At 40.9% G+C, this 16,154-nt stretch overlaps 1 protein-coding gene across 3 annotated transcripts; it reads right to left on the bottom strand.

Annotated features, from left to right (window-relative positions):
* Nucleotides 1–6,135: 6,135 nt before the first annotated feature.
* ARL14EP (ARF like GTPase 14 effector protein) lies at nt 6,136–14,181 on the bottom strand. Of its 3 annotated transcripts, XM_086613800.1 has the most exons (6): nt 14,121–14,181; nt 13,480–13,642; nt 9,874–10,380; nt 8,720–8,850; nt 7,538–7,591; nt 6,136–7,231 (listed from the first exon to the last, which is right to left on the bottom strand). In XM_086613800.1, exons 3-6 carry the CDS (start codon nt 10,294–10,296, stop codon nt 7,003–7,005), a joined length of 837 nt encoding a protein of 278 aa, XP_086469926.1. In that variant the 5' UTR covers nt 10,297–10,380; nt 13,480–13,642; nt 14,121–14,181; the 3' UTR covers nt 6,136–7,002. The 3 variants fall into 3 exon arrangements, with proteins under 3 accessions (XP_086469926.1, XP_086469928.1, XP_086469927.1); XM_086613802.1 differs by lacking the exon at nt 7,538–7,591 and having other exon boundaries at nt 14,121–14,180; XM_086613801.1 differs by lacking the exons at nt 13,480–13,642; nt 14,121–14,181 and having other exon boundaries at nt 9,874–11,788.
* Nucleotides 14,182–16,154: the final 1,973 nt, after the last annotated feature.

Raw genomic sequence — 16,154 nt, 5'->3', positions numbered from 1 at the left:
TCAGCAGCCCTGCATTCTCATTTGCTCCAAACCATATCTAGCCCAATGTTTTACTTCGAAGAGTCAGCAGTTCACAGACAAGAAATTAACACAGGGGAGTCATAAAGCAGAGGTAGTTGGCACAGACTAGGCTGGATAAATTGTGCCTTTCTGGTTTTTTTGATGGAAGCAAAACCAAACCCACAGCACAACAGTAGGAAGAAAACTTTCTCTGGAGAAAAATTAAATTCTGGGTTTGCCTAGAGATATAAACAACTTTCATTAGTGTCAGTTAATCACTCTATGTTTTCTACCCAGCTAGTTTATTATGACCACATCCAACAGAAAGCGTTTGAAAATTCATCTATTCTACTTCTTTGTGTTCGGCTGCCTTGTCCCCATCTCCAAGGCTGACTCTGAACTCCAACAGGAAGCCCAAACATTTAAGTCCATATCCAGGCATTTGGCACTTAACATTGCACAGGGACTTCAGGCTTCTCCAGATCCAGTGTTTAGGGGACAATCCCGTAAATGTTACCCAAACATTTTATTTTGGGACCTCAGCAGCAGAAGCAGATTTTATTTTAGGTGTACACTGAGGGTGGCTCCATAGCTGCCTTCCACAGTGGCTTTTTAAGATCGTGAGATCTCAGGCACAACCTCTACTCCTGTGTCAGTATAAAAGAATACACAACAGGTGAGGGTGAATGGTGTCTTTGTCCAAACAGGCCCATCAGCTTCGGCGTTTTATGACACATTTCACTTGTGCAGAACCCATCCATTTGCTTGGCCTGCTTACCCAGCCAGCTGATTTTACTGGAGTCAACAGTCAATATGAGCTCACTACCGAGACAGAACAGCTCGCTACTGCCAGTGAGATACATACACAAACCAGCTTGACCAACAACGTAGCTGAGATTTGGGGCCCCCTGCTTGATGATCTGAGGAGCCAGTAGAGTTTAAGGAGTCTGGCTGGTGGTTAGGCATACTGCACAACTGTATTGATCAGAGTAATCACTCCGATTTTTCTCTTTTCTTAGAGATTGAGATGAAACTCCCAGGAAGCAGCACAAAGATAATAACTGAAAACTAAGCTGAAATATGATCACTCTAATTAATAACTATTAAGATGACCTGATTGTCAGGAGAAAGTGTGCAGCAACATTGAAATCAGCTGGCAGGATTCAGCCAGCTGTGTGATTGGAAACTGCCAAGGCAGTCACCTGCCAGAGCAGTACTGTGATATAAAACAGAGGAAAGGAGCAGCTTGGAGGTTTGATGGCGGGGATTTTTATCTTTATTTGTTTGTGGGTTTTTTTTGTGTTATGAACTTGAAATAGAAAATGAATTGAAATGGAAAATCAAGTGAGGAGAAAGATCATTCTCTTGAATACATCTGGATTATCAGGTACTCCTAGGAAGGATGAACTAGAAATAATGAATTTAGGAAACTTACTTTGCTACTGAAAATTTGTAAAACCTGATTTTCTACCTTTAAGCAAAGTACCTGTGTTAATGGAATAGCTCTGTAGTCTTTATGTGTACATTAGATCATGATGCTTGTTTCTTCTCTGTCTGGGATGGGCTCTGGAGAACATACTTCGACCTCTAGTTCCAATTTCTTAGATGATTTATGAGGCCTTAAGAACTGTGAATTGAGTAGAATCCCACTGACCTCTCTTTGAGAAGTTTTTAAGTTCTGATGGTTCTGGCGAGTGGCTCACTTGAGAAGCTTAGCTGGTGCTTGCTGGGACTATTTTGGGGCTTTTATGTATGTAAATTATTCTTGTCCACTTCATGGTATTAATTCAGTAACTAAACCAAACAATTTGAAGTAGGTAGAGCTGTCAAAATGCAAGAACAAAGGAGAAAATCAGAAGATGATAGAAGAGAATTGCTTTTGCTTCTGGTTGCAGTCTGGGGCTCTGCATGGACACTAAATCCCTGTTTACCCTGGGGAGGTTATAGTAGATACTGCTGTCACCTGTGGGTGAGATGGAGAACTGAGTTTGTTGTGCTCTGGTTACTATCGTGCTAACTAGAGCCTAGAGGGGCAAGCCATTAAGTGTGCTATACACATTTAATTTGCTAGTGAGTACACGTGAAGGGCTGCCAAAGGAAGGTGGTGGAAGAAAAGAAGAATCAGAGCAGTTTTCTCACCAATTAGTGATAGTAGGAGACCTGGGGAAACTTTTACCACCTCCAGGTGCTCCTCTTTGTCTTTTTCCACCCTGGCCTACCACAGCTTGTGCTAGGCTTCTTCTCATTAGCATTTTAGCTACTCTGGTAAAATACTGTCAATTTTAGCTGTTTGTCTGGGAAACAGGACACGTGTGGCTGTTCTTCAGCTGCATGTTGCATATTGGCTGTAGCAACAGTGTCAAAAAGCCTCTTGTTTTGCTAATGAGTGCAGGACCCTGCTATGAGTGGGTTTCTTGGCTATCTAATACTGAATTTCTAAGGGAATGCTCAGGTAGAAGCTTTAAACTAAAGTTTCATAGTGAACACTGTAAACTGTAAATATATCTATAAAGAATTGTGTTGATCTTTACTTAAGGAACTAACAGTTGGCAAGGTATTTGGGGGGCTGGGTGAGAAGCTTTTAGGAAGACCGAAAAGGAAATCAATTTATCTTAAGTGCTAATCTTGTACTAGAGTCTGCTATATTTCAACCTCAGAGACGTGAGTAATGTATCTCTTGTCTTGGGCTCGATTCCTGAATCTGACCAATAATGAAATCCCCACTGCTGAGACAACTGGGGATGTGCCCCTGAGGTGCATCAGAAGTTCGTGGTCAGGTTTGCAGTGAGCTGATGCCCTCTGCTGGTACGAGGAACTTTTAAAACAGAAAACCCCTATTTCAGAGCAGGATAATATGCTTTGAACACAACTCCTACAAAGAGTGAACTGGGCAGTTTAATTGCAGTCGTTCACACCTCCCTACAATATTTTTTTTTTTAATATTTGCTTGGAGAAGAGCTGTTAACTTGAAATCTAATGGCAGTGAAGGAATAGAAGAATAGTTCCAGTTTCCACATTGGTAAATATTAGATGCAACTTGTAGTTAAAGATCTTTAAATACAAATATAATCATTTTCATAAACTGTTCCTCTGCTATTAGTAGAGTTTAAAAGCATGTATAACTTAAAGTTGGAGAGAACTGTTTAGCAGGTTTAAATAAAGTTGTCATGAGTATGATATTGACTGGTTAGAAGTCAGTATAAATGTGAATAGAACTTTAAGAATGTTTGCTGTAGAATTATTGAGGAAAATTATATGGATCATAAGAGACGGGTTATTGCATGTCTGTACATCCTATATTCCCTTGAGAAATCAGTTGAAAAATACTGAAACTCTCAATTTGCTAAGACACAAATATGACCAAAAAAGTGAATTTAATTTTAGAGGAAAACAAAGTAATTGAAACTGGAAATTGTATGTTTATCCTTTTCCATGAGACTAAGGGAACTCGAAGGCTTTAATGCTGACTCCAGCAAGCTGTAGCTGTTTGTGTCACATAAGAAGTGACAGAGGTGCACCTGAATGCTGAACCTCTACGTAGCTATGTCACTTCGGCATTTCAGTGCGAGCTCTAGTGCAGTCGTCCGTTGGTCCATTCTGGCTAATACAGGAAGCAAATACTCAATAAGGCTAGTAAGAACATTAAAACAGGCCTAAAATCAGGAAAAAAGAATTTAGCCACCTTAACTCAGTTGTTTTTTTCCCCTTAGAGGCTTTCGTTCTGCCTTCTGGATTTATAAAAACAGGCTTTTTGCGTAGGTCTGTCACTTCCTGCTGTTTCTGATGTTTGAATGGTCAGACAAGAGATTCAAAGTCTCATATTCGTTTCCAAGAGTTAGAAACTTAATTGATTAAAAGAAAACCAGTTTCATGCTGTGTCTAAGGATAAGGTTATAATGCACCTCTCAAAGATAAATGCCTTTTAACAGCATAGATGTTGAAAATGTTAATATAACACCTTCTCTGAGTTAATTATCTTACTGTACTATATAGTCATTTGAGTATTCACACTTCTTATATGAGTATTTAACAGAAAGCATCCCAGAGCATGTTTTGTCAGTACGAAACTTTCAACTCCAGTAAGGGGTGGGGGGGAACCAAAAGGCACACTCCGTCTCAGGTATGACCACAAAGTTGTGTGGTAACTCTCACTAGGTCCACAGAAGAACTCTCACTGACTTTAAGATGTTAAATTTGACCGTGTTCTAAACTTGATGTGAATTTTGCTCTGTGTGAGAAAGAAACCAAAGCAATACTTAACACTGTACATAAGAGATCACAAATCTGGAGCATCTGTTCAATAAACTCAGATTGATCCACGGGATATGTATTATTCATGAAATAGATTCTTTTATTGTTATTGATATCTGCCTTTTGAATATGTAAACTGTCCAGGCATTAATTTTTTGCACTTATTATCAAAAGGCAAGTTTTGGTATGGTAACTGGGGTATATCTGCCATTGCTTTTTCTCTTTAATGTGTGCAGAGTTTAAAGTGCTTAGTATACCTGGTTTATGAATTTCGGCTTTTATGGAAAGTAGTTGCTTCCTCTGGCTGTATTAAAAGAACAGATTGTTTAACATGCTTAGTTGTAGAGTAATTCTGCAAGATGGGGAACTACATATGCTATTGAGAATCACTTTTAGAAGATGATAAAATAGCTTGTGTATTATGCTGATGGGGTAAGTTTGTGTAGTGTTTACATCATAGCTGCAAGCGTTTTAAATCTAGCAATTTGGTAGTTTGACTTGCGTCCCATGTCTTTTAACAGAAAAATAGATGAGGGGGCCATGGAAGCGTATAAAAACATGTTATTGAACTTAGTAACACAACTTAGGCATGTTGAGGAAATGTAGCTAAATGGAAATGCCCTAAATATGTAAGCAGGACACGTGAACAACCAACACCAAAAAGTCCTGTTTTACTGGAAAAAACAAACCCACCCTGAGTATCCTATAGCTTCCATAGCAATCAACAGTACTCAGTAATTAGAACAGGCTTTTAGTTAAACAGCAATCCTATGCATTTTGTTAGGAAACAACTTGAGTGATTTATTTGGGAAAGTACTCCTTACTAGTGAATCTGTAAAATGAGAGACTGAATATACTAACTTTTCAGAGACTTAATAGAGATGGAGAAATACAATCCTAATAATGGGATGCTCCAGGCAATTTAAGCTACTGGCAGACTCGTGTTTCGCTTCAGTGAATCCAAAGTCTAACTGTGGACTGAAGTGATAATGGACTTCCAGCTGTTTGATGAATATAGCTTAAGTTTATTAACAATGGGAACTGCTGAATCGGGTTTAATTAAAAAAAATATAAATATTAAAAATTAAAAGACTGGACCACCTTTTTCCCCCTCACCTTCATGGAGGTATATATTTATACTTTCATCTAATTCAAAAGGTTGCTTAAGAGATGAAAAGTTCCAAACATGAATCAAGCACACAAGATTAATTCCTATGTCAGGATAAGCATGCTCTGTAGTCAACAAAGTGAAAGGTATTAAATGATGTCATTTGCACGTAAGGGAAGCCAGGCTATTACTTATTTGTGGTGTTGCTATCTGGAAAAGAGTGTCAAGAGTGTGCTGCTCTCCCTAAATAAATTCACACGATGGGTCTTGCGATAAATGTGGCTGGAATGCAAGGCCAATGAGAGAGACATCCATTGGAAGAACGGCCAATGCTCTGACCAAAAACGTCTGTTTATTTTTTGTAGCACATCTAATAAAATAGTAATATAAGTTGGCACTTACACTTCACTAGGACCAGCAGGTGTCAGTACAACTCAAAGCATAACTGGATGTTAGTGATGTAAACTTCATGATGCTCATCAGAAAAGAAAATACTCTAAACAAATAGCAAGATTATATAACTTTATCAAATAAGTTTTCAGAATTCAACAGCTAACAGTATTCTTGAATAAATGTAACCCTATAAACATGTAGATCTTCCAAGTCTATCACAGATGCAGGAAATTTAGATAAAACACAACAAAAATAACACAGAATAACACTTAATGTTAGTAAGATTTCAATTATAAAATCTCTTTTCTATAAATCTTGTTATAATCCAAATTTTAATGTTCTGAGGAAAGATATTTCATTAACCAAACATAACTTCAATTCAATGTGGTGTTTTTGTAGCAGTCTGGATATTCTTAGTTTGGGAACAGACATATTCATTTCAGCTGCATGTAAACATTTACCTTAAAAACAAGTGAACAGGAAAAAGGGGAGAGGGTTGTTGAAGTCCAGGCCAATTACAGACTGATAACAAATACAGCAAAATTATTTCAGTTGTTTTATTCAGAAACCAACAAAACGGTACCATAATTAAATACTTCATCATTTTTCAATGCCTTGACAGTTTAAGAACACTTTAACAGTGAGGCTTGAGTTCGCAAGGAAAACTTGATCTCAAATCCCAGTAACTTGGATGGGATCTGAATTCCTAAATGCCTTTGAATCATTTAAGCAAACTGGATTGAATTTATCAGATGTAGCTGGGATAATCAATAGAAAATACGGCATTCGTTATAAATACTGAAGAAAGCTTACTAATACTGCGTGTAAATTCACTGAGAACTTTGAATGCTTCACATAAAACAGATTGAAAACCATGAGATCCTGAAGTAGAGAAGGAAAAATGAGGGATACATGGAGATGGTACACCCTACAAAACAGTATATGAAACAATGGTGAGTGGCTCAGGATATATCACATGAAAACCAGCACCTTACACTTAAATACAGTGGAAGACAGTTCAAAGAGAACTTACTTGGATGACTAACAAGACTGAGTGCAAGGTAGAATTAAGTGTGAAAAGACAGTACTATGATTATTTCCATAATCACAGTGAAAATTAATGTGAAAGCACATCAATCATGTGGAACGTGATAAATTCCAATGGCTTTCACTAAACCACTCAATGATGAATGTGCTGTGTTTAATCAAAGCATGGAATATATACTTAGGATAAATGATGTGCATACACACTAACCAACGTGCTTATTTCTAATTATTTCTCCTCCTTCTATCTCAATTTGCTCATACAGCCACTTGCGGTCACAGCGACATTCAGCTCCACACTTGTTGGAGCCACACTTGGGGCAAGCATAGAAACATCCCAGGCAATCTTCATCGAGGCAATCACAGAGGTCCATCCCACTGTAAAGTAGTAGTCCCTGGCTATCGTAGACTTTACTCTTGGCTGGTATAACTTGCCTGTGTAATGAAAAAGAACAAGTTATTCCCATGTTAAAAAAAATCCACTTATTTTGATGACAAGCTGCTAATAGTTGGTCAGCAAGTTTGCTTTCTTCAAGTGTTCATTTTAACACTCTGTTAATTTAAAAGATGTACATGTTATCGTATTTGACAACATTTCTCAGTTCTAACTGTATCTCCACTGTTTTTATCTCCAGTGTTTTAGAAAAAATTTCAAGAATAGGAAGGCTTTACTTCTTCAACAGCAAACTTACTCAATCACTTATGAATATTCTTAGTCATATGATGTAAACTTCAGATTACCTTTTGGATGATGTGAAATGCTCCTTTAATTTACTTTTCTTTTGTAATATATAGCTGTAATTCAAAGGAGGTCATGCAGAATCATTTAGGGTGCATGCATCCTAATTTAAAAGTATTTTTTATGCTTTTATCATTACCCATGTCTGTAACAGAACTGTTACACTGCAGAATCACAGAAAAACTCTGGAAGGAATCTCTGGAAGTCACCTTGTCTGACTCTCTGTTCAAAGCCAGGTCAACTCAAGTCAGGTTGCTGAGGGCTGCATCTAGTTGAGTTCTGAATAGCTCTACTGTCAGAGACGCCACAACACTTTTGATGCAGTGTTTTACTACATATGTAGAAAAAGTTTTCCTAACATCGCACCAAAACTTCCCTGGTTAAAAACTTGTGCCCAAACTGAGTAGAAGAAGCAATTGGAGGGGGAAAAGGATGTGTGGTTTTTGAGCAGCATAGCTAGTGACTGTTTCTGTCTTGTAAAGTTAAACTTAGGTGGAGAGCAGGGGAAAGGTATTACTGTGATCTTTCTTGCATGTTTTAACAAATATTATATGACTAGTTAAAGCTGGAACTTCTATCACTCTCCTATTAGGACAAGACTGAATTGGTCCAAAGTTTTAGTGGAAAATGACAGACAAAATTCAGCTGCCTTTCCTCTGTAAAAAGCATGATTCTAAAATCAGTCACATTAGCAGGTTGTAACTTGTTATCTAGTATTGTCCAACTTGGACACTAACTTCCTTTTTTAAAAGGAAGGTAAGGTCCTAACTCACATCTCTTTGTTCACAAAGTGTTATTACCAAGTTTATTGAAAGATGGCAACTCCCAATATTTTACCTGTAGTCTCCTTGATCTTACTGCACTCAAATTTAGCCTATTATCAGAATTTCAGTTTATGCATAAATTAGTAGCTTCATCTATGATCTGTGCAGTATTGTCCTGCCTTACCACATACTTGTCTGTATTTTAATTGTCTGAAATATGGACTGTATGCTAACACTTTATCTTCTGTTTTATCTTAGTAGTAAGAGTGAACTTTAGCATCCTCAAATACAAAAAAGCAATCCACAAACATGCAAACATCCCTATAGAAAATGTAATAGTGCTACAGGGACACTGACCATCAAGTCTATTTTATTTTTAAGTGAAAATAACAGATAATGTAAATACAGGAAACAGCTCACCTGTCTGAATTAAATGATGCGTTTTTGGTTTGCAGCCTTCTTTTTTCCCTCTTACTGGTCTCAGGAGTGAATTCAGTCTGCCGTCCTGGATTAGCAAACTGTAGAGACTTTAAAGCCTTAGCTGTACGCCCCTGAACAAAGACAGAAAATATAATTTAATTACAAATACAAAACTATATTCATCAGAAAATGTTCAGTCAAGCCAGGATATTTTAATAACTTGGGTAAATTGCTGACCTCAACTCTAAGCACTGGATTTCTCAGGAGAAACAACTTAAGTCTAAACATTTTTATAGTGCGGAACTGTACCAGTCTCAAAACCCAGCAAAAGAAGTAGCGGTGTTAATCAATGCTTTCAAATTTCACCTCCTGTCAATCTTCTAATCATACTGACACGTAATTGAAAAATACAGCTGGGCAACAGCCCCTGGGCTGAAAGGGACAACAGCTCCTAAAATACAGTTCTGCTTTGCTACAGGAATGACCTTTGCTGCCTTGGGTGCCCACCCTTCTACTGATTACCTGTATACACCTTGAACAACATATCCAACAATGTACAAGCTGTATTCCAAACTCAGCACTTAAAAGCATTGTCCTCCCACACCAGTTCATTACTGCCCTTGAACAAAAGCCATGGCCTTCACAGCTCAGACACCACAACAAGAGTACACTTAATTCACCTCAATGCAGGTTCACTTGGTAATGAAACTGCTAGAGAAAGTGGATTTTTTTTTTTTAAACTGAAGAGACTAAATCAGAACTTTATCTCAAAACCCTTAGAAGCAAACTTCACAGTGTTCAGTTTTAGCCACGAGTGGTTATTTTTGTTTGTGGTTTTTTTTTTGCAATGCTTGAGTAACAGCTGAAAATACCAGCAGCAGTCTAGTATTTACATAAACTTACAAGTTGTAAGTCATCCTAGTACACACAATCATTTGAATTTAGAAGGCCATAATATTTATTTAGGGAAGAGGATTTTTTTAAGGTCCTCCAAATAAAGGTTTAAATACAATAAACTCCCACGCATCTGAAAGACTATATATTTTGGTATTTCTATTTAAAAACTTAATTTCTTTATGTAGGACTTGTATGAAGCCCAATTCCAATGGCTTGCAGAACTTAGGAGGGGTGGGAAAACTGATCCATATACATACGTCTGAATCAAGTTTTCTTCTCTGGCGATCTTCGGATTCTACATCCACGCTTCCGTTTATTATCTGCATACATTTGGGACAAAGTTTCCAGCCAGGTACAAACTGTCTTCCAAACTTGGCACTTAGAAAAGTTGCATCATCTAAGTCAATTGCACGTAAGTTTTTCTTTGAGAGTTTTCTGTGTATATTGAAGGGATCACAACATGATTTTTGTAAGTCTTCAAATCTTTCAATGTAAATTTTTGCATGGTGGAAGCAGATTGTGTTGTTCTCTGAAAGGGTTATTCCAGTCCGAAGCTGAAGTAACAGTAGATCAGACGAAGATGTATCTTGCTTAGTCTTGAAGCCAGTGTGACGGGTATAATAGGTCTTATGGCATTCATTGGTAGCTTGAAGCTGAACTCCAACTGAACAAGGATCCATTTTACTTTATCAGAACAACTAATTCCACTTATTTTGCCTACAGTGAATTCTCTGAAGTCTTTAGTAGTTTCTGTGAAGATCACCCTAGAGAAAGCATTAAAATCAGATTTGTGCTGCAAAATCTGTAAGTGTGACAGACTAGGTTTAAGTAGTTTTAAAAACATGTAAAGAAATTATAGCCTTCTAGTCTAGATAAGACTAAAAATACACTGAATTTAATTCTGGAATTAAACAATGCATCTTAATTCCTTTTAGAGGCATTTTTTTCCAGCTACAATAAGTATCAATTAAAGATGTGTAGTAGCATTACTTTCTCAAAAGCAATCTGGCAGCAAGGTATGAGGTGGATGAATTGTTCAGACAGCAGCCTGCTCTGGTCATCAGTTTCCAGGACTGCTCCTCTCTTGGCACAATCTCTGCTGGTCAAGACCAGCTGCAAAGCTGGCCCACAGGAAGAGACTGCTGATGGCTAAACCATTCACCCACCCTGTTTCCAAGTAGTTTCTGGGAGAAAAGGCTGCTGAAGGTAAGCTGTGCAGGCTGTCTGATGTCAGTTAGCAATTCATATCCAACAGTTCTTTCCTGTATGTTCTTCCCATGTATATCAGGTGCAAGTCAACACACAGAGAATCAACCTGAGCCTTTTCAAGAACCAGCCTGTGATATAAACACAAAGACTGGTGGCTCTAGACGTGTGCAGCTGTCATGTGGCCTTTGCATGCAGCTCTCTCCAACCTAGTGCTCTGTCTGTTTGATGTAAATATTGGGCAGTTATTTAAACACAAATACAGTTACCAAATACAAAGCCAGCTACTGCAGAGTGGTCTTGTACCCATGCAAAAGTTTGCTGCAAATCCAATGCTGGCCCTAAAACATCAGAGCCTAAGCCCATTTTCCACTATTTTCTACTGCAATAGAAAGGACAAATTTCTACTGAAAGAAAGGAATTCATTTGCTTTCAAAACTTCTGAGAACCTCAACTACAATGAATACGACCTAACTAGGATCTTAATGTTCACTCTGCAAAGACAAAATAATGAAAAAGAACAGTGTACTGGTTTTGGCTGGGACAGAGTTAAATTTCTTCGTAGTAGCTTCTATGGGTCTATGTTTTGGATCTGTACTGAAAATAGTGTTGATAACATGCTGATGTTTTAGTTACTGCTGAACAGTGCTTACACAGTGTCAAGGCCTCTTCTGCTCCTCAGACTGCCCCATGGGTGAGTTGGTTGGCAGGGTGCAAATTGCTGGGAGGGGACACAGCCAGGACAACTGACCCCGACTGCCTGAAGAGATATTCTGTACCATGTAATGTCGTGCTCAGCAATAAAAGTGGGGGAGAGGCTGGAGGTTGGGGGGCACTGCGCAGGGACCTGGCTGGGAATTGGTTGGTTGGTGGTGAGCAATTGTTTTCATTTGCACCATTTGTTTTCTTGGGTTTTATCTTCCTCTCTGTTTTGTGTTTTAGTTTTATTTACAATTTTTTTTTTATTTATTAAACTGTTTTTCTCTTAATCCATGAGTTTGTTTCTCACTTTCACCCTTCTGATTCTCCCCCTCATCCCACTGTGGGGGAAATGAGCGAGCAGCTGTGTGGTGCTTAGATGCTGGCTGGGGTTAAACCATGACACAGTTATTTGTGCTAACCACTGAACAGGGAACTATGGGTTTTTAATCAATAAAAGTATCAGCCAGTTGTGTAAGGGGAAAAAGATAGTCTGGGATGCTACTTGCAATAAAATAAAAGCAAACAGCATCACACACAACCTAATGACATGAAATGTTCAAGTCTATCCAATATACAGAAATATGAACACAGCAGTACAAAAGTTTAACAGAGACCAATGAAAAGTTAATAGGCTTTTTAAAATTACTCTGAAAAGCCACTGCCTGGAGGATTTTTTGCAGCAGAAATCCTCTTGATTGTAATACTTTAGTTTTTCTGAAATGTGTATATCTGAAGCAATTACACAATACATTTCCATATATTAAACTGTATGTACAGTAATTTGAAGGTCTTGCATAGGACATGCTATTGTCTAGTGATTTAACTGTTCCAAATAGAAATGACATACTGGGCTATACTCAGGCCAGTAAACTTATTTTAAAGTATAATTTTATATCTAATTGAAGACAGAACTGAATATAACTGAACCATTATTTTTAAACAAGTTTTCTCAGCCTATCATTAAGAATGCTCCAGCTTTCACACTTAAAGCAAAAATAATAAAGGCAGAAAAAGTCCTGAATGGAGAGGCACAATATTATAAACACCTGAATTTGCAAAAAAGGGTGTGTATTTAATTCTGAAAATAAACCAAACTTAGTTCTGTTCATTTACAAGTTATCTGAAAACAGAAAAGCTTAAATATGCTAATACTTCACACTAATTTCTCAGGTCAAAACCTAATCCTGTATTTTGAGGCCTAGGACTAGTCCAGCACTAAACTGCTAGGCTATATGAGCACTTCTTCAGTGAAATTTCTGTAATCTAAGTTAACCAAGACCTCTCGTGAAGTTTTGACCCTGCACAGCTCTTCAGATCTGCACTGAAGAATAAAAATAAGGAGTAAAGTGTAGATGTCAATGACAGTGCTGTTAAGCCTTACCACACAAAAGTTCCAGTGCCTTTGCCTATTTGCGTACTTGTACTGTGGTACTGACTTCAAATGATTATTTTTTTTTTTCTCTTTTAGAGACCATCTGTCAAACTTTACCATCTTGGTGCACAAAGTTTGTCTTTCAAAGTACTACTAGTACTACTACTAGTAAAGTAACTAGAACTGTGTACTATCAAAGCTCTCTGCAGCTGAGTTAACAATTTAACAGCAATTTAGCTAATACTAGATAACTCGATTCAAAGAAGTCTGTTGAAGGCCGTGCACCAAACTTACTTCAAATGGTAATGTGTGCACCTTTGATTCCTGCTCTGTCAGTTGGGGGGTTGTGTGTTTGGATAAGGAAGCACACTAGGTCAATAGAAAAGTGCTGATCTGAATTTTCAAAATGTGCAGACATATTAGAAGTCAGAACTCTTGGAAGATGTTCTAAATAAAAAATAACTTTTTCTACAAAACAGAAAACATTTCTTTCCTCCTCTCCCTTTGGGAGAAGTACAAAGCTTTTTGCCTTTGATTCCTCTTTCGTGGAAACAGAAGAGAGCTTCAAAACCCAAGTACTTACACGAAGGTTTGTGTTCACACCTGTGAAATCATCAATTAGTTTACTGCACCAAATACAATAAACTAAAGCAGAAGACAGCGATGAGGATCAGCACGGTGAAGCGCTTGTGCACAGCCACCCTGCCGCACCAGCAGAGATTCAGTAAAGGTTTTCTAGCTCCTTGCTGCAGGTGGGAACAGAGGATGGAGGAAACCACCGTTCAGACTGGCAGGACTGGATGACAAGAAGCCGAAAGGAAAGAACAGTGCTGAAATTGCAGACGTGAGCCCGTGTCTGAACGCGCTACGCCGGACGCTCAGGAGCTGCACGGCAGACCTTCCATCCACCCGAACAATCGGTGACAACCGCCGGCCCGGGCTGCGCGCTGAGAACCGTGCGCCAGCCCAGCGGAGCGCCCGGCTTTGCGGGGCGAGAGGCCCGCCGGCCGGGCGGGGGGAGAGCAGCGGGCCCGTCCGCGGCCGAGGGCGGCTGGACGCCACCGCGAAGGGCTCTCTACAGCGCGGGCGCGGCTCCTCTCGGATGCGGCCCGCCCGCCCCGCGGGGTCCGGCACGGTGCCGCCGCGGCCCGTCGCCTCGCTCCACTCCGCCCCGGCCGCGCAGCCGCCCCCCCCCCCTCAGGCCGCAGGAGGCTGCCCCGGTACCTGGCCGTGGACTTTCTTGCGCCGGGACACCGGCACCAGACTCCCGCGCTCCCCCAGCGACGGCCGTGCTGCTCGCAGCGGCCATTAACCGCCCCTCGCCCCGCCCGACCTCCGCCTCACCACAGAGCAGCGGAACCGCCCGCAGCGGCACTTCCGGCTGGAAACGGGGAACGGAGGAAGCGGCGCGACGGGAGGGGGGTGTGGAGATCACGTGGCTTAGCGTGGACTCGTGCGCGACGTGCCGCGGCGCCGGGCCGGACTCGCCGCGCATGCGCTGCCGGCAGAGGCGGGCGCGGCGGCAGCCTGGGCGGGCTGGGGGCGGCGGCCCCGCGTACCCCCGGGAGCGGCCCGTGGCTGCCGCGGGGTGGGTAGGCGTAGCCTGGCAGAGGGCTCGTCTGCCGCGTCCTCGGCCCTGGGCGCGGACGGGAAGGTGGCGGCCGGGGCGCGGCAGCCCGGTTGGGCCGCGGGCGGGAGATGAGGAAGCGCAGCCCTCTTCGACCAGTGTTGGCGCTGGGGGCAAAGGGCGGGAGCAGGGGCAGGGATTTCGGAGGGGCGTTCCGCTTCTCGCGAAGGGCCCGGTGCGGTGCTCGGCGACGGAAGCGTCCCGAAAGCAGCGCTCGCTCTGAGGGCAGACGGCGGCCCGTCGTCTGTTGGGATCGGCGAAGGCGCTGGAGGCGTGTCGGGCTTCAAGTCGGAGTTGAAGCTGTGCAAACTCTTCTCCTCCTCCTCCCCCCGCCAAAGTCGGTGAAACGGAGGGCCGTGCCCCGGCTGCCCGCCGGCCCTCCCGCCGCTGCGGCTGCAGGGGGCGGCGGAGGCCGCAGGGAGCCGGCCCGACGCGTCTCGCCAGCGCCCGGGCGGCTGCTGTTGGATGCTTCCTGAGGAGCTCCAGCTAATTAAAACAGGGAAAGCTTTCGGTGTTACCAGACTGGGGCAATCTCAGGGAGTCAGTCATTGTAGTTTTTTTTTTTCCCAGGTCTCTCGCCACACTGTTTCGCTCCCCGCCCACCCCCCCCCCCCCCAATCAGTACTACTGAAACTGTTACTGTAAATAAAAATCTTGAAAATATGTTACTTCATTTAGGAAAAAAAACACAGTTTCTTAATCACTAGTATGTCTCTCAAAAGTCTGTTTTTTTTTTTTTTGATTCTATAATGTTTTCAGAGCAATGGATCTTCGTTGGGAGGAGGTATGAAATTTTGACTTGCTTGTTTTGCAGCTGGCTAGTGACAACACACCCTACTGGAAGGTGTTTTGTTTTTTTTTTTTTAAACGATAATGGTTATAAACAGAATACAGGTGTCCTGATAAGTGTCTTAAATTTCTAATACTGATGCTGATTTCAAATTGTAGTGAAGTTAGTTGTCTAAAATAAAGCCTTAAATTACCACTTATGCCTGTAGAAAGGTTTTGTTGGTTTATCTTATTTCTGTTTAGATTTTTGGAGTTTACAAGAAAAATGTGCAGGATGAAAGTATCTATCTTCTGTTTCTGTCAGGTTGCTCTCTTTCTGGACTGGATTCAACTGAATATTTTTCAGAGGATGTGACTGTTCTTTCCAAACCACTTCAAAGGCAAGATAGCCTTTTGGAAAACGTTCCCCTTCTTATTAATGAGATGTGACACGCAGACTTGTTAGGCACTGGGCTGCTCTACCTGTGTTGCCCCTGTCCTGCACAATAACCGCGTGTTGCCGACTTAGTGAAACAATGAGGGAAACGATCTGTTGGATCATCGGGTATAGCTTTCTGCCCACTTAGAGTTATTGCCCATAGTACATCAGTATACCACAGCCTGATAACATTAGCAACAAATTAAGGCCACCCAATTAGTCACACTGGAGGCTTAAGTTCCCTCCCCAATCATTTATAACTAAATAATTACTGACTGACTTTCTGGCAGATTTTCAGTGAATGGTAATAGTAAGAAAGCTGAATTATAGTCAGAGCAAATACAGAAAGGCATGACGTGAACCTAAAAAAATAATGATCCATAGAAGCTAATATTAGTAACAGAATAGTGAGTAATACCAGCCT

Source organism: Tauraco erythrolophus, chromosome 6 (assembly GCF_009769465.1).
Source record: "Tauraco erythrolophus isolate bTauEry1 chromosome 6, bTauEry1.pri, whole genome shotgun sequence".
Classification (NCBI taxonomy): Eukaryota; Metazoa; Chordata; class Aves; order Musophagiformes; family Musophagidae; genus Tauraco; species Tauraco erythrolophus.
This window is presented reverse-complemented; position numbering and strand designations above follow the sequence as displayed.